General features: G+C 45.3%; 1 protein-coding gene across 1 annotated transcript in view; it reads right to left on the reverse strand.

The window, feature by feature from the left end:
- Positions 1–930: 930 nt before the first annotated feature.
- NFATC2 (nuclear factor of activated T cells 2) overlaps positions 931–27845 on the reverse strand; it is a gene marked incomplete at its 5' end in the record, with an annotated part of 76442 nt that continues 49527 nt past the window's right edge. The window contains one exon of the mRNA XM_083873100.1: positions 931–1922. Coding sequence (XP_083729226.1) covers positions 1867–1922 — 56 coding nt within the window. The 3' untranslated portion in view covers positions 931–1866. The remainder of the gene's footprint in view (positions 1923–27845) is intronic.

Consider the following 27845-nt stretch of genomic DNA (forward strand, 5'->3'; position numbering starts at 1 on the left):
CAGGGTGAGGCAGCCCAGGGGTTTGGGACACAGGGAATTTATTTTCTGGGGGAAAGATTTGAATGTCCCAAAGCAGAAGGAGCAGCCAGGCTGTGCCATTAATGCCAGGCTGGGATGGGCAGAGCTCTGCTCTGCTCTGGGTTAAACCTGGACCCCACAGCTGCTCTTGGGAAATTCACATTTCTCTTTAAGAGCCAAATTTCAGCTGAGCCCTTCAGGTGCTCTGAAGAACCCAATCCTTCTGTCTCCCTAAACCCTAAACCCCAAGACCTTGCAGATTTTAAGCACCAGTTTTTTAGTGGCAGAAAATAAAACTCTTCCTGATTGTGCTGAGGAGATTTTTGTTGGACCAAGCACCTGCTCTGCACAGGGATTGTGCAAAATCTTCCTTGATTGATAAATTGGGGAACCAATTTTGAGGCTGCTCTGCTGCTTTCCCACCCCCTAATTCCTCCTGTGAGCATTCTGCAAAGTTCACTGTGACACAACTGAAAACTGGATCATTTCATTGTGCTTTCTAGAGCAGAGCTCAGCCCCTGCATCCCTGAAAACATCAGCAATTCCTTATTTATAAAGCCAGGAAAAGATTACTACATAATTCCTAAAATATTATCTTTTACTGTACACTGATTACCCACTCAGGAAACTTTTTTTATCCCACTGAGGAGGCCCAGACTCCCCTAAATATCCTTAAATTGTAGCTGTACAACTGCAGGTGGCAGTGGTTACCTGGAATGTGCTAAGCAGGAGTCAGGACAGGATATTTTAACACACAAAGAAAAATATAACAGAATATTAACTCCCCTGGAAATTTCACCTTTCCAGGAATTGCTGCTGGTTTTGCAAAGCTAAAGAGGCCAGGTGAATATAAATAAGTGTATATTTTCTCTGGAATGTATGGCTTCTGTAAGATGCAATTATTATTTTCCTCTGCAGCTTTGGGTGAGTAAATGTTCCTACTAAATAAGACAAGTAATGAGCCAAGAGCAGGTTCTACATGAAAAAGAAACAGCAACGATTTGTTAGAGAGAAAATATCTAAGATGTGTTCACACACTGCCTAAATACTACTAAGGATCAACCATAAAATCTTTGGATTTGCTGTGACTCCTATATATTAATCTCTGGGTTTTTTTTTTACCTGGGTTTATTTTCCCTTGGGACAGGCATTGGAATTATTGCTCTTTTCACTGGTTGGTTATGAGAATCCCTCTCCTTCAAATTCCTATCCAGTCTGAGGAGAAAAATAATGAAAAAAAACCTCCTGGGTTCAGCTGACATCTCCTGTTTGAAACACCAACCCCAATGCTCAGAGCAAAAACTGCCTTTTTGACCCCCAGACTGGATGAAGGCTGAGCGAGCTTGGGCTGCCTCAGTTTTCCTACAAAAAAAAAAAAAAATAACATTTCTCAGGAGGGCTTGGAAAGCTGGAGGGCAAATCCTTGCTAGTGACCTGCAGGATGATGGTGTTTATTCTTCCATGGAATATATATATATATTACTCTTTGTTCCCCTTTCCCACCCCCCCAGTGTCCACCCCGGGCTCGGAGCTCCCGCCTCGATGGACAGACGGACGGACGGACGGACAGATGGTTTGCAGCAGGTTTGAAGTGTTTCCTCAGACAGATGCTCTGCTCCAGGAGAACAATGTGGTCTCTGGATGAAAGGAAGGGTGTCCTCTGTGCTGTTTACAGACAGAGGTGGGCGAGCTGCTCAGCCAAGGCTGTCACTTGGTGCCAATTCATTGTTCCTTGCACTCCTGGAGATGAACTGCAAAGGAAGCCAGAGGTTGCAGGGGCACTGGAAGGATCTAAGAGGTCACTTTGTGGAAGGATTCGGTAAAAGTTGTCTCACAAATCTTCTTCTTCTATGTCTGACTTCTGGCAGGGAGTCCAGAAAATTCCTTCCTGATAATTTCGTTAACTGGGAAATAAAAGAGAGAGGAGGAAACATTAAAGCACTTCCAACATCACCAGGAGTAAAAAGTAAAAGCAATCCTCGGGCAGTGGAGCTGCAAACATCCCCTCTGCATTCATAACTCATTTTGTTAAAATCTAAATAGCCCTATGTGCACAGATCTGACATTTTTGGAAGGCAAGGGGGAAGGAGTGGAGAGAGGGGGTTTTATTGGATTAAATGTGATTTTTGTGCATTAAAACACAGAGAGGCTGCAGCAAACCTGCCACAGCCCTCACACACACATTCCCTCTGTCACAGACACTGCCCTGAGCCCAGGGAGGAAAAGAAAGGAACATCTCTAGGTATCTAAGCTTTTGAACATTTTCACTAGGCTGAAAGAAAAAAAAATATATTTTAAAGAGATAAAAAAAGCCAAGTTTGGAGGAAATACAGTGATGAAAACACAGAGACTGCAATTCAGGTGAGAACGTTTGCATTTGGGTGGTTTATGTTTGGTGTTTTTTAATCCCACTCTAAACTCTACCTGCTTTACATCTTTAATATCATTTATTTGCAGACTGGAGCACAAACAACTTGCACCAGGGAACTGTGAGGGGCTGGGACAGTTAATAAAGCTCAAGAGAAGACACTGAAGAACTTTGCTGTCTGTTCAAAAGTCACAACAACATCACTTTATTCACAACAGCCAATGTCTCCTGGCAACTCTGCACACTCACTTGCCTAAAGCACCTCTGGCACCTCCTGGAACAACAATTCTGTGTCTAGAATTTAGATGCTCCCCAGAATTTGAGTGCAGAAATCTCTGCACTTTGATTAGGAGAGACCTAAACCATGAGCATTTTGATACAAAACTCCAGAACTGCCTTTTTTGGGGCTCCATTTCAGCTGCAGCCCCTCAGTGCTGTGTTCATCACGGTGGGGAAACTGTTCAGTCACTCTGACAAATTTGCCTTCAAACCAAAAAAGTAAATTTTCAATGTTTCAGACCCCAGATCTAAATGATTTCTCCCTGTTGATATTTAAGGGCTGAAACAGGGACTAACTCAAACCAAACCAAGCCCTCACCCAAGACTGATTAATCCTCAGCTCTGCAGCTGTAACACTCCTCTATATTCTATCCCACTTCTAATAGATGTTTATGACAAATATTCATTAAAATAATATTAATTAACACAGTATTTTACTGCTTCCTCCTACCTATAAAACCTGGTGCCCTCGCTCTGGCAACTCTCTGGGAAGGGGAACACATGAATGAGTTTTTAATAGTTATGATTCGTGGTTTGAAATGTCCTTCCTCTTCTCTCTGCATGCTGGGATTTGTCCCTGAGAAAATAAAATCTGTGTTTTTCCAGAGTTGTTGCTACTGGATGTGGGAGGTGCTGTACTCCAGGAACTCCAAAAATCCCACCAGTAACAGCCCAGAGCTCAACTCTTCCCAATTCCAGCCGGGAAATGCCTGATTTGAACCTGCCTGGTGCCTCCTGGAGATGATTTGGGCAAGAAAAGCAGAACTGCTGCCCTCTCCTGCAGCCCAGCATCCTTCCTGCTGCTGGCTTTGGGGTGAATTTTGGCAAACCAAGAAGATTTGGGGTGTTGAGAGTGATGCTGTGCAGTGCAAGGCAGCAGCCAGAGGGAGGGGAGGTTGGTCCACTCTCAGAGCTCACTCAGAGCTTCCTGCAGCCTCTGCCCAGGAAATGACAGGAGCAGCTCTTCAATGGAAACTCTGCACAGCCTCAGCTAAAAATAGCAGCGAGGTGAAAAAAGTGGGCACCCACTCCTGGAGGGTCATTTCCTTTTGAGAAACGAGTGGGCTGAGGCTGCAGGAGAGGTTTTATTTGTCAACACGTTTGTTCAGGCTGCCAAAAATACCACAGATGAGTTTTATCTGTTCTTGTTATCTAACAGAGTCATGGAAATATCAGAGCCAACTGTCATCTGTATGGAGGAAGGGTTAAATATTGAGTGAAATGTGAGCAGATCTTTACATGGAGCTCACTGAGGAGCCCTGGAGGGGTCCAGATTTGGCTGTTCTGTGTTTGGGGCCAGCTCAGGGCAGGTTGATGCTGTGGTGAAGTGCTGACTCAGCCTGCAAACTTCACTTTCCCTCCCCTGAGGTCAGCAGTGGCTTCTGTGGGCTGAGGTGATGGGGGGCTGCAGCCTGAGCAGGGGAAAACTGCAGGGAACAGTCTGGGGTGTTAACCCCATGGACAGGCACACCCAGGGCTGTGCCCTGACAGCTCCTCCAAGGGGAAATTTGGGGTTTTTTGTAAGAACTTGAAGGACAAGAACTGGCCATAGTCACCCTGAATTCCACCCAAATCCAGGTGCTGGAGAGGAGTGATAGGTACAGGTTAAACTGGGCATCACTGATGGGTGTCAGTGTGATCCTGCATCACTGATGGGTGTCAGTGCGATCCTAAATCACTGATGAGTGTCAGTGTGATCCTAAATCACAAATGTGTGTCAGTGATGATCCTACATCACTAATGAGTGTCAGTGTGATGATCCTACAGAACTAATATCAGTGTGATCCTACATCACTGACGTGTGTCAGTGCATGTCCCAGCATTAAAATCTACAATCAGAGTCCCTAATCCCAATCAATCTGTAAATTAACAGGAATGTAAATTAATTAACAGGAATGTAAATTAACAGGAATGGGTCCCAAGGCATGGATCCATCCCCAAGTTTGAAATCACCTCCAGCCCAAGGCTGGTGAAATCCCACATCTTTGGGGATCTGCTCCAGAGCTGGGAGCACGTGGACCCAGACCCAGGTGTAATCCAAGAGATCTGGGTTTCACCAAACAAATTTTGAACAAAATCACCAAACTGAGCTCAGAAGGAGCCCAGAGCACTGTGCTGAACCTGCTCCTCTGAAGTCCCAGCTAATCTTTTTGGTAGTGTGGTTAAAATCTATCTCAAGCATCAGCTGTCATTATTTGCTCATTTCTAGCTGAGAGGAGCTGGAGATGATGTGATTAATAAATAAAACTTTGTTGTTTAAGGTGCCTGGCACTGGTTGCTCTGGAGCAAACCACTATTGATACGGTTAATGAGAGTGAGCTGATTAAACGAGGCCACAAGCACATCTGCAAAGATAATGAAAGATTCAATTTAAAAAAAAAAAAGATATTGAAATGACAGCTGCCATCAGCCATCCAGGCCAAGGCTGGGCACCTCCAGCCTGTCCTGTGTCACATCCCGCAGTGGCAGCAGAGGGACAGAGCCCTGGGGGTGGCCAGGGAGGGTCACCAGGGAGGTGACCTGAGGTTATGGGGGCAGAGAGCTCCTCTCCAGCCCCACAGACAGCCCAGGCTCCCTCCTGTCCTCTCAGCTGGAAATATGGCTGTGCTGCCATGGGGGACTCTGGGCTGTGTCCCTGCAGGACAGGGACAAAGGGAGCCCCTTGGGTGGCAATGTCACCCTGTGGGGGTGCCACAGTCACACCCCTCTGCACCTGTGTCACCCCACAGATCCCCCTGACAACAGGGATGTCATGGGTGTTCCACAGCCCTATAGGAGGCAGTGACCCTCTGGGGACAATCCCACAGATTTCTGTGGATAACAGGGATGTCATGGGTGTCCCACAGCCCCACAGGTGACAGTGACACTCTGGGGACAATCCCACGGATCCCCCTGATAACAGGGATGTCGTGGGTGTTCCACAGTCCTACACATGGCAGTGACACTCTGGGGACAATCCCACAGACTCCCCTGATAAAAGGGATCTCATGGGTGTTCTACAACCCCACCTGTGGCAGTGACCCTTTGGGGACAATCCCACAGATTTCTGTGGATAACAGGGATGTCCTGGGTGTTCCACAGCCCCACGTTGCAGTGACCCTTTGGGGACAATCCCACAGATCCCCCTGATAACAGGGATGTCATGGATGTTCTACAGCCCAACAGGTGGCAGTGACACTCTGGGGACAATCCCACAGACCCCTCTGGGTTACAGGGATGTCATGGGTGTCCCACAGCCCCACAGGTGACAGTGACACTCTGGGGACAATCCCACAGCACTGAGAGGCTCCTCAGAGCAGGCACAGCTCACCCCAGAGGCTCCTCCCTGCACTATTCCCCATCCTGCCGTGCCCAAGAGGAATTTCTGACATGCAAAGCAAAACCCCTGGGCAGGACCTGCTGGAGAAAAGCTGATCCTGGTTTTGCAGAGTGGCCTCAAACATGGCCCTGCCCTGCTCAGGATGGGATTTTTCAGAGCCCAGCATGCACAGCCCCACCTCTCCTTCCCTGCCCACCAGGCCCCAGCTACCTCACTAATGGGGAAGAAAAAGAATCAGGGAAAAAAAAAATAAATAAATAAAATTAAATATTCTAAACCCTCTACGCCAAATAAAAAGGGGGCATGACTTTTTTTAAATTGGAAAAAAAAATTAATAAATAAATAAAGGTCAAGAGAAACACACAGCTGGAGAAAAGGCAGAAAAATACCAATTACCTTTCTTTTTGATTGCTTGGATCAAAGATCACAGTCATTCTTTTTCATATAATGTTTTGTATCCAGCTAAGGTGTGTATCTATCAGCTCTGAAAAAGATTTGCAAAACCATTTTTGAGAAAAAAAAAGGTAACCTTTGACCCGTGTTGCACGGCCAAGTGTTAGAGCTGCCAGCTACTCTTTCATTGGGTGGCTTCATTTAACAAAAGGACATTTCAGCACAGACAACACATAAGGCAGAATTTAACCACTGACCTTGCTCTTTGCTCAGATCCACCACTAGATTTTACTTTTTTTTTTTTTTTTTTTTTTCCCCTCTTTTCTCAACTGGTATTGTCTAAAAATGAATATTCAAAAACTGACAAAACATGAAAATCTGATTATTTGATCTGAGGCTCCAGAGGCACAGGGGAATCCCTGGGAGTCAGGATTTTGCCTTTTGCAAAATTCACTTCTATCCTCACCCCAGTGCCCAAATAAATCCCAAATAAATAATTTATGGCAGATCCAAAGCCAGTCCCTTGAATTGAGAGATCCAACCTCAGTGGCTCTGAAAATCAGATTTTGCTTTAATTGTACAGAACAAGAAAGATCTGGGCAAAGAAATTATGAAAATTACAGTCTTTGCTTCAAACACAAATAAGGTGAATTATTGAATATTTTCTGCCTTTTTTTTTTTTAATTTCCTAATTTTTTTATATTTCTTTTGAATTCACAGTGAAAGCATTTGGCACTCCTGCAAAACACCACGTAGAAATTAAAAATAAAAAAAGAATTTACAATATTAAGGAGCAAAAAAAACGCTTCTTAAAAACCAAATTTTGAGTGCAAGACTCTGAAGTTGCCTTTGCTGCTGGATTTCAGGTGACTATATATAGAAAAGGAGTATTTTCCTTGGCTCCCAAGGATTGTGCAGCCACGTATCCCAGCCTGGAACCTCCCACTCAGTACACAGCTTATTTTATGTTCTGCATCCTGGAAAATCAGCTTTTTGCACAGAGAGCTCAGCGACTCCTCCACTGGGAAATCCCAATTTGGGGGCACAAGGAGCTCAAGCCCAACAAACTGTGCTGGGGAAAAGCACTGAGAGAATGTGGGGTTGTTTTAGAAATTAACAGCAATTCAAGGCTTTTTTTTTTTTTTTTTTTTTTTTTTCCTGGAAAATTGAGATTTTTAATCAGTGAGATGTAAAGGTTTAATCACACAGCAAAACCAGGGTTTGCTCCTCACTGAGATAATGCCAGGAGATTTTAAAATTTAAAATTAAGATTAAAATTAAAATTAAGATTAAAAAGGAGATTAAAAAAAAGCTCCCTGCAGCTTTTTTTTGTCCTGAAACCCACAGAGTTTGTGTGAACTGTGAACCTCCTCAACACCCTCCAGCCCAACAGCAATCAGGTCTTCTCCACTAATTAAATAAACTCTGGGAAGGGGTTGTTGACCCCAAATTAAGTGGCAGCTCAAGTCCCAGGGTGCATTTTTGCTGTAGGAGTATCAATAGACTCCAAACCCATTGGCACCTTTCCATGAATTTTGCAACATAATACAGATATCTGATGGAAACCAGAATTGAAATAAAATGCATATTTTTGGCTAAAGCCCATCCCGACTGAAATCAATATCTGAGCTGCTCTGGATTTACAGGATCTGGATTGCATTCATGACATTTAAATGTCCTTCCCTTATATTTCAGTGCAGGGCCAGAGTGAGGTGCAAAAAAAAAAAAAAAATAAATCAAACAATTGATATCTTTGGTACTGTCCTACCCAAAATGTTTAACAGGAAGCAGGGTGTGTCTGCAAGAAAAAGAGCAAAAAATAAAGATAGCATTTCTGCTAAAAAAAAAAAAAATAAAAAAAAATTCAGTGCCCTGTAGATCAAAACTAGCAGGAAGGAAGTACTCAAAACACAAATCTGTCTGTGACACCACCTCAGAAAACGCTCAGGATTCTCTGAGCACTTTCATTATTGTCACTGCACTGCCAGAAAAGATCAACAGACACTAAAGAATAAAGATCCCCAAAATTGGCAGAGAAAAGAGTGACCTAAAGGGGAATGAGGGGATTGCAGGGCTCTGTCCCCATCCTGCCCTGGCCAAAGCATCCCTGAAGGACCAGACCTGTTAGAGACCTGCCCTGGGCTGAAAAATCTACAGAATCTGTGAGGTCACACTGATGGAACTCAAATAATCCCTGCTCAGCTAAGAGAGAAAATCCTGAGAGGATGTTGAGCTACATCCTGCAGCACATCCACCCCACTGCCTGCAGGGATGGAGCAAACACTCCCAGGAGTCCCTGCAGGGGTGTTTTAAAGTCCTGAGGAAGGATTTGAGAGCCTTTAGATCCCAAAGCACCACGAGGTGCTGAGCTGGGCCAGGGAGCAGCAGAATTCCAGCACAAAGGACACGTTTTCCTGCAGAAACAGCTGCCAGAGGCTGCCCAGAGTGAGCTGGAGGGAAGAATTCTAAGGCTGAAGGTGCCATTTGTGGTGCTGCCAGTTATTGAATCCATTTGATCCCCGTTTGAATGTCCTGGCAATCAAGGAGTTAATTTTTCCAGGCATTTTTCCATGACCCAGGACGTGGGTTTTGTGTGATATCTGCAGGACACACACACACACACATGAGCTGGGCTTCCATCCTGGGCTGCATCAGCAAGACAAAGAGCAATTTCTGCTCCAGAGTTTGATTTCCTGTTTGCTCCATGGATTTCAGTGTTCAGTCATCACTTTTCTCCTCAGATGATTCCAGGACAGGTGCAGACCCTGCCCACACATGGACTGCAGGAGGAAAAGGCACCTCCAGGAACAATTTCATGCCCTTTTCCTCCTGCCCCACCAGGCTCCAGCAAATGCCTTTGGGCAAACCCTGGAGCTTTTCTGCAGCTCAGGCTGAGCTCAGACTCCCTGAGCTGAGCTTAGAGGGGTTGTGTCACACGCTTGGAGCAGAGCCGGGAGAGGCACCCCACCAAACTGGGGGGTTTCTGTGTAAATCTCATTCTTTGAACTCTTTTTCTGCCCAGCCCAGAGCTCTGTAGGCATTTAGAGCAAACCCAGGGATGGTGTTCAGGGGGCACCAGGGGCCAGGCACTGCCCACACCCTTCCCAGGTTTATTACCTGAGCAAGGGCTGGCTCTGAGCATCAAAAACGCAGAAAGAACTACATAAGCATTAAACAAAACCTCTCGCATTATTGTCTGCTAGGATGGTGATAAATATCCTGTGCTTTATCAGATAAAACCCCAAAGTCTGCTCAGCCACCCCACAGGAGGCAGAAAAGGGGCTGCAAGGAGCTGAGCTGGCTGTGTGTGCAGCTCCTCCACCAGTGTCAGCTGCTGCTTTGGGAAAAGTACCTTGAAAGTGGAAAACTAGATCAGCCCTGGGTGTGATGAGGAACTCCAGGCCACCGTGGATTTGGTTTGTAGTAGCTTTCCATAACAAAGTCTTTTTTTAACTGACTTTCTTTCTGCTCACATATATTTAGATCTGACTTCCATTCTGCAGCGGGTTTTGCCAGAGAGTTTTGGCTGCAGTTTGGGAAGGGCCACGTGTTTGAGTCATGGAGTTGGCTCTCTCCAGTCCATAGTTAGTGAGTTACTGAGAAAAGATGAAGTTTGTATTTAGCTTTAGTTTACATGCAACGAGACCAAGTAAAATATTCCGAGCAGAATGAGCACATAATAAATAAATACACACAAAAACTTATAGCAGAAAAGGGATGGAGTTGATTTTATAAACCACATTACTTGGCTGAGCCTGTACAGAAATATTGGGCTGATGGACTGAAGCTTAAGAAACACAAGGCAAGAATCCTGATTTTGTCACTGCTAACTCTTGATTTGACTCTGCTGCTGGTGCAGAGCACAGCAAAAAGTGAAATGTGCTCTGGTTTATTGTACATTTGGACCTTTTGGACTTGACCCAGAGCTGCTGAGATAAGCAGTGCCACTGGGTCTTAAGATATATTTCTTTTAGATCAAAACCAGCACAAGCAAAGGAGGCTGGTGATGACTTTCCCCTCCAGCAGCACCTCATGGTTTAAAAACTGATGAAATTGGTATTGGATACCACGACACCTCTGAAACAGCAACAACTGCAGGGGAAGCACAGGAGCAGCAAACTCTCTTTATCCACATGTCACTGTGCAGCTTCTCCTGGAGTTAACCCATTTACTGGGGCAGGGTGAGTCACTCAGCAAAGTGATTCAAAAAGAGGAAAGAGAATGGATGCAAGAAAGTTTTTTTTTTACAGGAAATAACTGGGGGGGGGGGAGGACAGAAGAACAGTCACAGCACGTTCAGGATTAGCTGAAAGGACCAGATAGGCAACGCTGCTGCTTCTTCATTTCTGTCACAAAGGAACACCCAGAACAAATATTTAATTGAGGGGAAACAAACCATTTAACAAATATTTAATTAAGGGAAAACAAACCATATTAGCCTCCCCTTTAGGCAGTTTTGCAGGGGATGAACAGTCAATAATGGAATCTATTTCCCTCCCTGGAGCTCTAGTGCTTATGTCTATTAATCCACAAAACTATTCACTGGCTCTGATTCTCTGGCATCTTTATCTTGTGCTGTGTCTTCACTCTGCAACGTCCCCTCTGGAGGGGCTGTGGACTCCTGCAGAGCCCCATCCTCTCCACAAACCTCCTGACATGTCTGAACTGAATTCTGAGCCAGCTGCTCCGGGGAAAACAGCAGAAAACTCCTGTCCTAAGATGCACAAATGGCCTGTGAGTGATTCTGCCAAGCAAACCCAGCTCCCCTGTGGCCCAGACATGCAGATCTCAATTCCTCTGCTTCACCAACAGCCCCAACCCAGCCTGCACAAGGTTTTTGTGCTTCATTTCCAGCAGGACTGTGGGCCACAGGCACCACGCTGAGCAGGGGAACACACAAAATCCAGTTAACACACAGATTATTTCTCCATTAGACCTCAACATCCTTCCACAAATGAATATTTGGGGGAAGATTCTTCCCCCTCTTTGGGAATTGTCTCCATGGCAGAGATGGGCAGAGCTCTGCAAGTCCTGGCAGGAGGAGTCCAGCACTTGGGGGCTGCACTCACTGCTCCACTCAGCTGGAAATCATCCAGAGCGTTAAATATTTCACTGGTTACTGACAGAGTGTTACAATTCACATCTAATAATGTCAAGGAGGTGCCACATACAAGATACTGTGTGTCTGCCCACATCCAGCTGTTTGCTCTTATTCTGCACTTCCACTGCAACTCCTTTGAGAGGGAAACTGCTTTTTTAAAAAAACTTTGGAGTCAAAGCAGCATCTGCCACAACAGAGTGCTGGGGTTTCTACCATAAAATAATGGACTAATAAAAATACTATATGATCCTGTGGGGTATTTGTATAAATCAGAGATCACGAGACAGAGCTGATTACAAGAGACAAGGATAACTGGAAAAAGGAGTGCAAAACACCACAGGGAGCAGATCCTGTAACTGGTTTTACATCTTGCCTCAGGAACAGCAAACAGCCTGAGAGAGCAAGAAAAATGTTATCTGCATCATCCCAAGACTTCAAACTTTCAGTCTGAATCAACGGCATGAGTGAGAAAACTTTTGTTCTCGGTATGAGGAGAAGGTGAAAGGAAAGAATAAAGGATGAGAGGAAAGAGGAAAGAAGGGTTAGCAGTTATCAGAAATGGAATGAGAGAATGAGCTCCTCCATGTCCAGTGGAGGGTCACCTTTAGCTCAAGTGCAGCCCATACTGCTGAGCTTGGGCAATTCCCAGCCTCACCACAGCAGCAATAACCTACATTTGTCCAGAAATCAGCCCTCAATTATTTCCAGATCTCCCCTCAATTATTTCAGATATCCCAGCTCCAGATCAAGATGTAGGAAGGAGCCACCACCCAAAGAGAGAGGCTGCCCCAGGGAATCCTGCCCGGGATTCAGTGATGAGCCATCCCCAGTTTTGCAGCTGTGAGGTCTGTGTGCATCCTCAGGCAGGAGTAAACCCTGTGCTCAGGGCAGTGTCCCGGGGGCACTGCAGGATCTGGGATACCTGGCAAATCCATCTCATCCCTCCCAAGCTCTCACCAGCTGTGTGACCACGTTCTCCTTTAAACACAATCCTGCAGGGCCAGCTCACAGCTCTGTGTCTGGGGCTCATCTTGAACCCATTACTTCGCATTTAACCATTCCACTTCCTGGGAGAATTCCAACCCCACAGCGGTGGCTTTGGAACCACAGCACGATAAAAACACCCTCCTGCCTAAAATAAAGATAAAACTTGCTTACGTTTGACATGATCTCATCGGGAGCACTGCACACATTCGGCAGCAGCTGGCAGGGAACGTGGCCTCAGTGGGAAAACTGTTTGTCCTGTGGTGGGGGAACCAGCCACGGGCAGCTGGAACACCCAGCAGCAGCAAGGGTGAAGGGCAGAGCCCCAGATTGTCTGTGAGCAGGGCTGGAAGGAGGGAGGGTGCCCAGAATATCTGTGAGCAGGGCTGGAAGGAGGGTGGGTGCCCAGAAGGGTCTGGGAGCAGGGCTGGAAGGAGGGAATATCTGGGAGCAGGGCTGGAAGGAGGGTGGGTGCCCAGAAGGGTCTGGGAGCAGGGCTGGAAGGAGGGAATATCTGTGAGCAGGGCTGGAAGGAGGGTGGGTGCCCAGAATATCTGTGAGCAGGGCTGGAAGGAGGGTGGGTGCCCAGAAGGGTCTGGGAGCAGGGCTGGAAGGAGGGTGGGTGCTCAGAATGTGTGTGAGCAGGGCTGGAAGGAGGTTGGGTGCTCAGAAGGGTCTGTAAACAGGGCTGGAAGGAGGGAATGTCTGTGAGCAGGGCTGGAAGGAGGGTGGGTGTCCAACAGGTCTGTGAGCAGAGCTGGAAGGAGGGAATATCTGTGAGCAGGGCTGGAAGGAGGGAATATCTGTGAGCAGAGCTGGAAGGAGGGAATATCTGTGAGCAGAGCTGGAAGGAGGGAATATCTGTGAGCAGGACTGGAAGGAGGGTGGGTGCTCAGGAGGGTCTGTGAGCAGAGCTGGAAGAAGCCCACAGGAGTGAAATGCCCCAGCTCACACTCACAGTGCAGTGGAACCTCCTAAAGGGATTTGGTGCTCAGTCTCCAGTGAATCACTGGGATCAGACACCCAGCCACAGCTCAAACATCAAACACAGGCAGGGACAGGCACACGTCACCCCTGGGTGTCCCCTGGCACTGCAGGGGGCCTGGCAGGGAGCACACACCACAATTCCAACCACACTGAGCTCCCTGCTGGCATCACCGAGCCCAGGGGCAGCAAAACAGGCCTGGGGCAGGGGAGGGAATATCCCAGGTACTGCAAAAATGCCACATCAAGACGCCTAAACTTGCAAGAGATGAGAAAAACCAGACTGTGCCAGAGGCTGCTCTGTGTTTCTGCTCCTCAGTTGGAGTGGGTGGTTAAGCCTTGGTAACCTCAGAACAAGTTTATGCTCCAGTGAGTGCTGGGAGAGGGCACAAGGAGCAGCACAGAACTGAAAACTTCCCCTGTTGTGAACTGACAACAACCAGAGGCTTTGGGAGAGCCCCTGAAGCAGAGCTGGGTGATGTCTCAGGGCCAAGTCAGCAGCCAACATCCTGTTGGGGAGCTGGGAGAGTGCCCTGGGTCACACTGGGGTCACACACGGGGCTTTCCTTGGGGTCCCCTCAACAGCCCTGTGAGCAACCCCTCAGTGTGACTAATCCACGCTGAAAATAATCACACTGAGTTTATCTCTGGGCTGGAAATCACCATGGTGAGTGCAGACAGCCAGCAGAGTCTCCAGAGGGTTTGGTCACTGCTCAGCCTGGCTGAGGGAGGGGTGACCCTGGGCAGAGACAGGGCTGGAGCTTTCTGGCCATGAGGAGAGGCAATTCCTGTGACTGTCCCCTCTGGGGACTCCCCCTTTCTCATTTCCAGGTGCCCAGGATCACCCCTAGTTGTTTTTTTTTCCTCCCAGCATGGGAAGAGACCAGACAGCGACTGCTTTGGTCTTTTCTTTTCCTTAATTCCAGAATGTCCTCTGCAGCCAGCTGTTGTGCCTTTGGGAAATCTGCTGGGGTTTGTTTGCCTGGTGTGGCTGATGCTCCAGCTGCAAACCCCTGGCAGTCAGTGAGGACTCAGATATGAAAACCTGTCCTGAGAACACCCTGGGGCTCCTCCTTGGGCAGCCCCCTCCTCACTCTGATGGGGATGGGGCTAAACTCCCCTGAAATCACACCAGGGTGCTCTGGAGACTGCACAAATATTCACTCATCAATAAACTGCAAACCCTTACGGCACTGCTGCCCACTTGCTGGTTTTCTGCTTTTTTTGCAGTTGGTTTCTTGAAATTCCTTTTTGTGATGGGAAGAGTCAATGCTGTCTGTGATTTAGAAAGGGGACAGGCTGCACCAGAGTGCCTTGAAAGGGCAGGGGAGACTGCAGGGCTATGAGGAGGTGGGGGCTTGCTGAGACTTATTTCCAAGAAACAAATTTTTAACTGGGTGTGGGTTATAGATGTGAAAACATTATTAGGCAAAGTTAAGGGCCAGAGCTTTACTGCCTGAACTGTTCTTCCATTTGACAGCTGAATACCAAATCCCCCATTTTTATCCACAGCAGCTCCAATTCCATGCTCAGTTCCTCAGGGACATGGATAAAACCATCCACCACTGACCAGTCAGGTAAATACAAACCACCACTGAATGCAGCCTGATCCAGCCAGGTAAATACAAACCACCACTGAATGCAGCCTGATCACAAAATTGGCCTTCACATCTTTCCCCTCCTGAGCAACCACAGGAACAACGAGGGGTGATTAACAATCCCTCATCATTATATTTACTAAATAAGCTACAAAAGGAGGTCTAAGTGATAAGAAAGTGCATTTGGAGCAGTGCTGGGGGTGCCCTGGAGGCAGTGATGCTGTGCAGGGGAAAAAGGGGGACAAAATCCTCTCTAGAGAATCCCCAACTCCTGCAGATGCTCTAAGCACACTGTACTTAAAATTAAACAAAACAGAAAAAAAAATACATGGTGTGGGCTGCTGGGAAGGTCACTAAACCAGGGAGAAGGGACTACTTTAATTTCCCTTTTACCTGGAAAGAAAAATAAACCGGAGAGGGAAAAAAAAAATAACAACCAACAAAATAACCCCACACCACCTCTTCTAAGGGTTGGAAAAATCCTGTCTGAGAGGGGAGATAGCTGCAAACACCTCGTTGAACATGTGCAGTTTTCCATCCCCCACAAGAAGCCTTGCTGTGCTCTCAGCTGGGCTGGACACAGGCAGAGGGCTGGGCGAGGAGCAGGAGGACGTGAAGCTGCCTGTGCTGTCCAGAAGATGAAAACACTACTGCTGTTTATAGAGGGAAACCCAATTCGTCAGCCCAAATGAATTCCTGTGCTAATCCATGCAAGGCTTCATGTTTTCCACCAGCCCCAGCCACTGTAAAAGACTATCTTTAGGAGGCACAGTGTGTTTGGAAAGGAGCAGCTGGAAAGAGGGGAGGCTTATGCCAGCTTGGAAGGCTTTTCTGGTATGGAAAAAGAGGAATGCTCTCTTGGGTCTCCCCGCAAAATTAAAGCATCTTCATCCAGAGCAGAGCCATGCCAAGCACAACAAACAAAAGAGGCTTTCCCCAACTCTCCTGGGCAGCCTCGCTCGGGGCTCACAATGGTTTCCATAGAACTTGTTTTGCTATCACAACAAATCCCCTCTGTCCGCGTGGGATGGCCGCGCTCTTTTCGAAAGACAAGAAAATTCATTCCCTCGCTTATTGCTCTCTGCCAGAGCATTTTTTTGCCTGTTTGCTGCAGACAGGGACTCCCCAGCTAAGGGAGAATCTGAGTGTGGTGTGGGGAGGAGGGAGAGAGGCTCTGCCCCATGGCATTGAGGGGATGCCCTGTGCCAACCCTTCGTCCTGCCACAAAGCCCAGCCAGCACCGTGTGCTTGGCTCAGGGGGAAAGGAATGGCTTGTTCTGGTCACACAAACTGCTGGAATCAAGGAATTCCTGCACTCTCACCGGGATTAAAGGGTAGATTATCTGCCCCAGGGACTGGCACTGGAATTGTCCCTGTGGGAGAGGCTCCTTCCAGCCCCTGCACAGACACTGGTCCTGAAAGCAGAGGTGAGTTCCTGCATGACAAGAATGGAGGAGAATTTAGACCTGCATCGAAAATAACACTGTTATCTGAACAGCCTGAAATTATCTGAAGTCATAATCTTGATCTAAAATTTGCATTCGTTTTGAAGAGCTAAAAACTGTAACCAAGCACAAAACAAAGGACCAGAGATGCTAATTTCTGAAACAGACACTAGTGTTGTGTTTTAATAAAAGCCTATCAAAATTGTCCTGAAGAAAAATTTGTATAAAAATCAATGGCATTTTTTAAAAAGGGAAAAGTATCTCAAACCACCACTAAGTTATTTGAGAGTATGAAGCTGCAGGATGAACTCAGATGAGCCCTCATGTAACTCAGCCCACCCAGCTGAAAATCAGGGTCTGCCTGCTGGAGTCTTGGGTCTGCAGGAAGGAGACAGCACCCCACTCAAAGCAAATGAACAAGGGTGCAGAAGAAATCAGATAAGAGAAAATGTAATGCAATTTTAAGGAAGAAAGACACACAACTCTAAATTACAATTTAAAAATGCAGCTGCTAAAAGTTCCCCTCGTATTTGCCTCAGTCTGATTTAAACCTAGATCTGCCCAATGCCTGCTGTGTCCAGACTATTTCCAGCCTTTGCAAACATCAATTTATACAGAATTACAATAATTTAACCTGCAGTGAGCTGAGCTGGGGCACTTCCCTGAGTCCCAAGCACAGGTTCCTGCACTGGTGAGCAGAAACACTCCAGCAGAAGCACGGGGACACTCTGCTGCACAACTGGGCACAGCTGGAAGCCCACAAGTGGCTTTAGATGAAGACCCAGCACTGGGAGGTTCCTGACCACAAATGTCTGATTGTCCATCACCCAGAGCTCTGGCCCTGTGGCTGTGGAGTCTCCTGGAGCTCAGATCTCACCAAAGAACTGACCCTGTGTTGCTCATAATGACAGATGCTGAGCCCAGGGAGGTTGAACTGTCACAATTTACTGTCACAATACTTTCACCATTGACCCCCAGACTTATGAAGTGGTTCCCCATTCTTTGAGTCATTCTCACTCTTTCCAGAGAAGCTTAGAAACCACCTAAATAAACCAGCACCCATCGAGACACTGCAAATGTCACAGGAGTCATCCATGCGTCTCACTATTTGTCCTACATTTGACTCCATTCATTCATGGCTGATGAAGTCATTCATCATTAAGAAAACCAAACCAAACCAAACCATACCACAATTTGGGAATCTTTGACTAGACTCCCCCTGGCAGAGCTGATCACAGGGAATCATTGCAAACTCACACTTTTCTAATTTACTGCTGCTTTTGCTTTGTGCTGGCCCAAGTCACTCCTTGCAGAGAGTCAGAGCAAAGTCACCAGTGAGTGACAGCAGGACCCTGCAGGGACATCACCCCACAGCCTGGGCAGAATCTCAGGCTCTGAGGATGTGCAGAGCACAGAATTTTGTGCACAAACCAACACCAGGAGCAAGGAACAGCCCCTTTCTGACCTTCCACACCTGACAATTACCCAGGTGGAAGAACTCCTCCCCATCCAACAATCCCCCAATTCCAAAATCCACGGGCAAAACTCAATAATCCTTTTCTCACTACATCTAGTTTTGATTGCAACCTCACTCTGAAGAAGCAGTGTTTGCTCAGCTGAAGGCAGAGGTCAGTTTATATTTTGGAGTGCAAAGTTTCCAAATTAAAAATCCACAAAAGGACGTGGCTTGATTAAAACAGGAACTGTGTGGATTAGGAGAATCTGTAAGGAGATGGGGAGTGTCAGCCTTGTTTGTCACTGGGTCAGTAAGAGCTGCTCATGGTGAATCCCTTTGATCCTCAGCTGAAGATTTAACTCTTTTATACCTGACATTGGTTAAATCCAACTCCAGACCAAGTTTTCAGTCATGCAAATTTATAGAAATCAGGATTTCAATTCCTAACAGACTGCAGCATCCCCTGGAGATGTGCACACACACTGGAGGACACGAATGGCTGCAAAACTGGGAAAACTTGGATTTTGGATTTTTGTGCAGACCCCTCAGATAGTGAGGAGCCATCTGTGAAATTCCCAGTAAATTATAATTAAATAATTACTAATTTATAAATTATAATTACTAATAAATAATTACTGTTACTCCAGAGGTTTATCAATAAACATTGATTACAAATTATTGTTATATTTCCATATGTATAGTTAATTATAATTTAAAAATTACTAATTTATAAGTAATAATTACTAATAAATAATTACTGTTATTCCTAAATAATTACTGTTACTCCAGAGGTTTATCAATAAACATTGATTACAAATTATTGTTATATTTCCATATGTATAGTTAATTATAATTAAATAATTACTAATTTATAAGTGATAATTACTAATAAATAATTACTGTTACTCCAGAGGTTTATCAATAAACACTGTTTACAAATTATTGTTATATTTCCATATGTATAGTAAATTATAATTTAAAAATTACTAATTTATAAGTAATAATTACTAATAAATAATTACTGTTACTCCTAAATAATTACTGTTACTCCAGAGGTTTATCAATAAACACTGTTTACAAATCATTGTTATATTTCCATGTGTATAGCTAATTATAATTAAATAATTACTAATTTATAAGTGATAATTACTAATAAATAATTACTGTTACTCCTAAATAATTACTGTTACTCCAGAGGTTTATCAATAAACATTGATTACAAATTATTGTTATATTTCCATATGTATAGTTAATTATAATTAAAAAATTAGTAATTTATAAGTAATAATTACTAATAAATAATTACTGTTACTCCTAAATAATTATTGTTACTCCAGAGGTTTATCAATAAACACTGTTTACAAATTATTGTTATATTTCTATATGTAGAGTAAATTATAATTAAATAATTACTAATTTATAAATAATAATTACTAATAAATAATTGCTGTTACTCCTAAATAACTACTGTTACTCCAGAGGTTTATCAATAAACACTGTTTACAAATTGTTATATTTCTATATGTATAGTAAATCATAATTAAATAATTACTAATTTATAAGTAATAATTACTAATAAATAATTACTGTTATTCCTAAATAATAGGGAAAAAAAAATGGATTTCAAGCTAATCAATTCTAGGTTTTCATCTTTGTGAGACAAGAGGTCTGTACAGACAAAAAATCCCCCATCAACCATCCTTCCTCCCTGGCAGGACCTGACCTGAGCTGAAAAAGTTCTGTTTGTGCCAGTAACTCTAAAAATCCAGCCATTTTTCTGCAGTAGAAAAATTTTAAGTTATAAAGTAGAAGACTTTATAACTGCCTTTCAGTTTGCACCATAAAAAGGCTGTAGATCTTTAAGATGGCTCTTCTCGCCAGGCACATTTTTATTTCACAACAGTTAAAAAAAAAAAAAAAATGTGCAGATGTTTTCCAAACTTTTCCGAGCAGCTGCTCCCAACATTTCAAAGTGCAGCTCAAAAAAAAAAGACTCGAGTTGCCATTGCAGGAGGAGCTGAACCCTCCCAATTATTAAATTGAGTTTTAAGGGGAGAAAAGACCTTTTCCCCACCTTTGCACATTCCTAAAATTAACCCAATTTGGACCAAGTGAGGCTGTGCCAAACCCAGGAGTTCAGGGTTCATGACTCAGCCCTCCAACCATCATGAGACTGGTTTTTAAATCATGCAATCAAAACCTCCCGCCCCCAAAAGTTACATCATTTTTGTCTGTCTGAATTTCGAAAGCCCAAAAATATCCAGGTTTGTATTTTTAGCATTTTGGGTTGTTTTTTGTTTTTTTTTCTTGGATCGGACCTGAAAAGATCAGTAAGAAAAGTCACCTGCACAAGGACATTTAAATTGCTATTAATAGTCCAAGAACTGCAATAAAATTGCAAAGAATTAATGAAAGCCTGGAGCTGCCATGTGGATGTGAATTAGTTCACTGATTAATTAATATTCAATTACATCATGCTCATTTTGAAGGGGAGTTAAAAGGATTTTATCACTCTCCCTGTTTGTGGGGGTGAACACACACCTTGCTGCAGGTCCCAGAGATGAACCCAGCCCAGTGCATCATCTCTGCTGGGAATTATTTGGATTCATTTTGAGGTGGCCAACAAGCCAAGAAAGCTGAGCTCATGCAATTATTGCCATATAAAAATCCCTTTTATTTCCTCTTATATTCATATTTATTCTATCAGCCACTCCAGCTGAGCAGGGACAAACCCCCTGCCCGTGCACAGCCATCCCAATAAAAATCCCTTCAGTGGAAGAGCTGCTGGAGGTTCCCTGGCTTGTCCTGAGCTCTGCTGATTCCAGGATTTCACACCAGCAGAGCTGTGTCTCTATGAGGATTTGTACCATAAGAGCTGTGCTAGCAAAATAAAATAAAAAAACACCCCAACCACCTTAACCAGCCCAGCTCTGTGGTGAGCTGCTGGAGGGTAAAACAAGCCCTGCTCGAGGTTTCCCAGAGAACACTCCTCTGCTTCGACACAAAATGGAGAATTTAGCACTAAAATGAGTTAATCCCCTTTTCCTGCTTTGCACAGTTTTGTTACAAACCATTTTCTAGCTGCACATCATCACCAAAGTCCCCATTTTAATAATCTGTTGCACATCTAATTGCACATCATCACCAAAGTCCCCATTTTACAAACCTGTTGCACATCTAATTGCACATCATCACCAAAGTCCCCATTTTAATAATCTGTTGCACATCTAATTGCACATCATCACCAAAGTCCCCATTTTACAAACCTGTTGTCCAAACTCTTATGATTTTATGATTTTGACTGCACTGGAAGAATTTCTGTGTGAAGGGTCACTCCCAGATCCCTTTTCCTCACACCCTGCCCTTGCTCACACAAGTCTGTCCCCAGAATTGTCCCCAAGACAGGAGGATGTTTCTGGCAGAGCCCAGTGCCAGCCATCAATGCTCACTGCTGCAAAGCACCTGCAATTCTCTGCCAGATCCAGCAGGAAAAGAGTGAACCTGTTGGAAGGCAGAGAAAGGAGACAGGAGCTCTGCCAGTCCACCTACAGCACAACCAGCTCCTGCACACCTGGGAGCACCTGGGAGTCTGGGATTCCCCAGGAAAGTCAGTTTTATCACTGAATTTTTGCCTCAGCTGGAAAAAAGTCCCTCAAAATCTCAGATCCTGCTCCAGCCATCTGTGTGAGCTGGGGACAAGCCTGTCTGCCTCTTCCTGCAGTGGGATCATTTTAATTCATTACCATTTCTCCGCACTGGAGTGAAAAATGTTATTGTTATTATCCCTTTAAACTGAAAGTGGATTGAAGGAATAAAAGTAAATGTATGGTCTGTTTTGGCAGATGCCTCCCAACAGATGGGTGTCTATGGTCCCCTTTGTGAGAGCTGTCTGCTGCCTGTGATTCAGACTGTCTAAGGAATGCCATGAGCTTGGAGTAAATGGACAGCAAGTCTGGGAAAGGACTTTATTGTGGTTTAGAAGCTTTCAATTCCCAACTGCACGAACAAGTTCTTTTTTTTTTTTTTTTTCAACTAACTCTTTGCCAGTATTTCAAAACTACCATTGAAAATTTGCCTGTTGCCTCCCGAAAACCGAGAGCCTCCAGCTGATAACAGCCAAGGGGGCACCTCAAATCCTTGGAATTGGGGTTTGGGGACTTGGGGCAGCAGGTCCTGGTGGGATCCTGCCCATGGAGGAGGCAGCAGTGCCCCTGATGCAGCTCTGGCTCCTAATGGGCTCTGCATGTTCCTCACAGGAAACTCTTTGTGACACAACTCGCCTGTGGGCACTCGCTGCACCAATTAAAGATTCCTGAGCTCCAGAACAAAGAGGTGCCAGTGGAACGATGGTTTTAATCACTCGATTCATTTTCTTCCTTCCTCTGCTGCTGATTTGGGATGTATGGGTTTTTCTTCCTCTCGCTTTGTTTGGCTTTGCACGATGCTTTGAGGCAGAAATGCTGCTGGGGAAAGGGCAGTTCTCAAATGGGGCTGGAGTTGTCTGAACTTTTTAACAGTGAATTGTTTTTTGGAGGTGAAGAAGAAGATCAGATGGAGCCTGCTTATAACAATAAAAATATTTAATTCTTATTCAGGTATGCAAGTGCAGGGTTTTTTTTTTTTTTTTTTTCATGAGTGTGTGTTGCTAACACAAATTAATTATCCAAGAAGGGAGGAAAAGGTACTTTTGAATAATGGCAAACTGAAATCCAGGGAAGTTAAATACTTTGCTGAAAGTCCAAACTCAGACTCAACCCAGACCTTCCTCCTAATAGACTGATCTTTCTACTTCCTCCCAACAGACTCCAGGCTTTTTGGGAGCAGAACCACGTTTTTGTTCTCTTTTTATATTGCCTCTAGAAAAGCCAGACCCAGGACAGTGGCATGGAGATCCTGACACAACACAAACCCACAAGAGCACTGATCCAAAAATAAAGCTGCACTGTACCAAGGGAGTGCTGCAAGGTCCCAGCAGAGAACAGAAAATCTGCAATAATGTGAGTCAGAGCTTCAGGAATGAGCCTGATGAATACATAGATTTGCTGGAGTGTTGGAGCAAGATGTTTTGGAGAACATACAGGCTTCACTCTTAGTCAACCTCTGCCTGAGCAGAAGTGACCACACCTTCTATGAAAAGTAGCTCTAATTAAAAACAGAGCGTGGCTTTTTCACATGCAAATTGTTGCTGGAAACTGAACCCCAGCCCGTTTGTGGGATTCAAATTCACCCCCATTTCAAATGCCAGGAAACAGGAACATTTCCCCTCTGCCCTGGCTTGCTACTTAACTCTGCATGGACACAGGATGAGAATAACTATAAATCACCTAAAATATGCCCCTAAAGGCAGAATCCTCTGGGCTGTCTGTGGATGGGCTCAGGACATCAACACTCTCCAAGTTTTTAGAGAGAAAAGCAGCTTCTCTGCAGCCAGGCAGGACCTGCCCTGCCCAGCAGCTCCAGAGGGTTTCCCCCTGGATCCCCCAACCAGCAGGAGCTGCCAGGGCTCAGTGTCACCTCTCCAGCCTGGGAAAGGCCAGCAGGATGCTCAGGATGTGCCAGCATCGAGTCACAGCCCCAGCACTGCCCAGCAGCAAGGAGCTCAGTCCTGGAGCAGCACTCTGAGCTCTGACAGAGTCCTGCAGGTCCTCCCTGCCCAAGGAGAACAGAAAAGAAAGTTTCCTTCTTTTCCTTCAGAGAGAAGGGATTTGAATTTCCTCTCATGGTACCGTGGGGACAGACTGAGTGGTTTTCTCGGTGTTGAATGAAAGAACACACAAAGGAAATGTGGGGATGTAACACACTCTGAGTGCTGCTGGATGAGCAGAGCTGCACAAATGAACACGCAGCTTGTCAGGGAGGGGATCTGAAGTGCAGGGACCACACTGCACATCCTGCACAGCCGCTTTCTAAAGAAATACCTGACGTGTCTCAGGCTTTCTGCGAAATACCTGAGCTCACTCTAAAACATCTCTGCTGATCAGCAGCCTGATAAACCACTGCTCATCATCTGCCTCGCTCTCCTCCTCCCCAAAAGACAATTACTGTGCACCAAAAATAATCTAGAGCTGCTGGATGCAGCAGACACTTGGGAGCGTCAGATGTGGTCAGACAGTTACTATTTGAATAATGACAACCGTTTTTCTTTGGAAAGAAGATCTGGATCTAAGGCAGGCAAGCTGAGAACACTCAAGCTGCACTCAAGCCAGGATCTGTGCAGGGAACTGGGGCTCGTGTCTGTGTCCCAGGAGGGGAAATTGGCTCATTCAGCTGCACAGGAACCCTGTGGCTCTGCAGGAGGAGCACAGTCAGTGCTCTGGGTCCTGCCCCAGCAGGGGATTGCAGCCAGTGCTGCAAAAACTGCACTTTGTGCTTTAAAGAGTTAATCTCAGTGCTCTGAGGGTGCTGGAGGAAATACATTCTATTTGTCAATATGTTTATGTGGTTGGTTGAGTAACGTTTACCACCATGGGCGGTTTGGGTTATGAATGATATTAAAATGAGGCTGAAATGAGCTGAAACTCTGTCACCTCATGGCTTTCACTTGCATTTGAGGCTGATCAATGCCTGGACACCTGAAGCATCCCCAAGGCTCTCCTGACACTCAGGGTAATCCCTGAGTCGCTCCCAAAGCAATTCCAGCAATGAATCTCTGAGGCAGAGGTGGGTAACAGAGGTTTGCCTGTCAATTTTTCATCAACAGTCCCTTCCTCTGGGGAATCTTCAGAGTATTTGATATCAAAAAGCTACAGATTTTACAGAGAAATCTGGAGGAGTATGTGCGATGTGTGGCAATGCTGAACTTGCATCAGTCCCTGATGGGTGCACATCCAAATCCACCCCCTGTGCCTGGGGAGTGGAGTTTGCCTTCCTGGAACTCTGTTTGCTAATTCTGCCTGGGAAGCTGCACCACAGCCTGGGCTGGGCATCTCCTCTCTGAGGCTGCAAGAGGAGAACAGGGGCCAATGTCTCCTGCAAAAAAGCAAGGTCTGCACATCTGCAAAAAACCAGCTGAAATTGTCACCAAGGGGCTGGGGAGGGAACCAGCTGGGCACAAAGCACTCCTGGCACACACCAAAACCCACCTGAGAAGGTGGTAAATCCTTGCCAGCACCTGCCTTGTGTTGTTGCCCTGATTTTTTTCAGCTTTCTGGTGTTTTCACATTTCTACTGGACCTTTTTCACGTTTGTAAAAATAAATAAAGAGTGATGTTTGGTAAATAAAACATTCCTTATTAGATAGAGAATGGACATTCCCTAATATTCCCTAATTATTAGGGAATGAATGTTTGTTTGGTAAATAATACATTCCTTATTAGAGAATGGACATTCCCTAATTATTAGGGAATGAATACATTCCTTATTAGGGGAAGGACAAATCGATGGACTTTTGGGTTGACCAGTGTGGTCAGAGAGGTGTTCACCTTGTCCTCCAATCTTTGATCAAATTCCAAACACTTTTCGTCTCTTTGTCTTAAATCTGTAAGTCTATAGACTTTTTGTCTTTTTGTCTATAAGTCAAAATCTCATAATAAACTTTCTTCTTTTTCTCACTTCTCAATTTGTTGAGTGAGTGTCCTTCTTTTCCTGTCCTCTGGTAACAAAGGACTGCAGGCTGCTTTGGCTGCACTGAACCTGCAGAGCCCACGGGCCTGGAATCTCCTGCACAGGGGGAACAGCTCTGGTCCTTTCCAGGCAGGGGTGGACAGGTTCAATGTGCTGAGCTCTCAGTATTTTGTGCCCTGTGGAGCAGTGAAGGCTCTGAGCAAAACCAAAGCAGGGTCTCAGGAAGGAGAAATGATGTATTTATACAACAGAGTGTGGCTTTTTCACATGCAAATTGTTGCTTGAAACTGAACCCCAGCCCGTTTGTGGGATTCAAATTCACCCCCATTTCAAATGCCAGGAAACAGGAACATTTCCCCTCTGCCCTGGCTTGCTACTTAACTCTGCATGGAAACAGGATGAGAACAACTACAAATCACCTAAAATATGCCCCTAAAGGCAGAATCCTCTGGGCTGTCTGTGGATGGGCTCAGGACAAGAGGGAAGAGAATAAAATAATGAGGAATCCTGCCAGCAGAGCCTTCAGGGAGCTGAGAGGGGTGAAGAGAAATAACAGTGGGGGATGCTGGGCTCTGGTCACTCCCAGGACAGCCCAGGCACTCTCTGAGAGGCTCCAGGAACGAGGAACCACCAGCCTGGGGCACGTCCAGGTCACTCCAGGAGTTTGTGGCAAAGCTCAGAATAGAAACAAAGCCCAGAACACCAAGGCTGTGTGTTCACCATGGCAGGGCAAGGAGGCCACAGGAGCAGAGGGACGAAAGCTGGACTGTCAGCAGAAATGTGGAGAAAGGAGAACAAGGCAAAAGGAGGAGGAAGATGTGGGAAGGGAGGAAGAGCAGAGGGAAGTGAGAGACACCAGCAGTGATTGCCCAAGAGCCTGGGCAGCAGCAGCAGCAGCTCCTGGCTCGTGCCAAGCCTGTCTGGGAAGCACCAGCTCTGTGTCTGTCCGTGAAAATCACAGCAAGACCTCACAGCTCACTTTATCTCACAAGAGCTTTCTGGATAAAAGGGATTTAAGGGCAAAGCCTCCATAATCCTTTGGGTTTGCTTTCTTTTAATACCATAAAGCACAAACCCAAACTTTCTAGTCAGGAAAAACATGGCTTTTGTTATGTTCTGAGTCACTTTTCCCCAGCAGCAAACAATGTGGCTTTTCAATTTTTCAATTTCAGAATGAAATGCTTTTGCAAAGCCCTAAAGAAAATCCCAATTCTCCAAGTCACACTTGCAGCTGATGTAAATTCACTGAGGTCAGTAGAGAGGCTGAATGTGCCCCATCCTGCCTGGCCTGATTTGGGTGCCATGGTTGATAAACTAATCTCTAGCTGAAATCAATTCAGGATGATCCAGGCTGCCAAGGACAAGCCTGGGATTTCATTATCAGCTGCTGCTGTTCTAAAGGCTGCTCTTAGCAGGGAGGTTGAAAGTATTTTTGGTGAGCTGTGCTGTAAAACTCAGAGAAATTAACTTTGCAGCCCATCTTGGGAGTTCTTTTAAGTGGACTATGGCTTGACTTTGAAGTTAGCTTTTACTTCAAGATTCTTTATTTTTTTCTTTATTTTACAAGGTGTGTACCAAGTATTTTTAGAAATGTTGGAAGAATCTCTCAGCTTCTCGTATTAAAATTACCCTAAATAAATGTTCAGTTCTCCTGTCAGAAAGATCCTCTTGCTTTGTTATCCTGCCCAATTCCCTGAATGGAAAGTGAATCTTCCCAAGTTAAATTTAAAACTCCTAAATCTCCTGCTCAGAGAAGGGAAGCAGTAAAAACCCTCCAGATTTTTACTGTGATGGCACCAAAGCTGCACCAACCACTCTGCAAACAAAGTTAACAGCGGAAACCATCCAAACTCTGCCCACAAACCCAGCAGTGAAGGCTGCACACCATCCACAGCACCTGGGCTGAAAAAAGCAAAACTTTGACAGGCACAGTTTCCCAACTGCAGGTGAGTGCAGTGAAAATCCCAAATTAATGGGTGCTTAGAGCACATCCTGGTGCACAGGCAGGAGATCAAGGCTGGAATTGCCTGCACTGAGAGGAGAGCAAAACTCCCATCCGTGACAATCAGCTCTGCACTTCCTGCACGAGAACATCCTGTATTTGCAGCAGCATTTCCAGCAGCCTCTCTCTGCTCCCACTAAAATCAATGTTGGGTTTTTGCTGCTGCTCTCTGTGATTGCCGTGTCCAGCTGCACTATTCATTTGGCATTGATTTCCTCCTGCCAGAAAAGATGCTTTTTAATAAAAGAACCAATCAAGCAGATTGCCAATAGCTGCCTACCTAAGAAAAAGCAGGATATGTTCAAAAAAAAGCTTTACTCTAACTTATGTTCATT

This window comes from Zosterops lateralis (genome assembly GCF_965231275.1).
Source record: "Zosterops lateralis genome assembly, chromosome: 16".
In the NCBI taxonomy this organism is placed as follows: Eukaryota; Metazoa; Chordata; class Aves; order Passeriformes; family Zosteropidae; genus Zosterops; species Zosterops lateralis.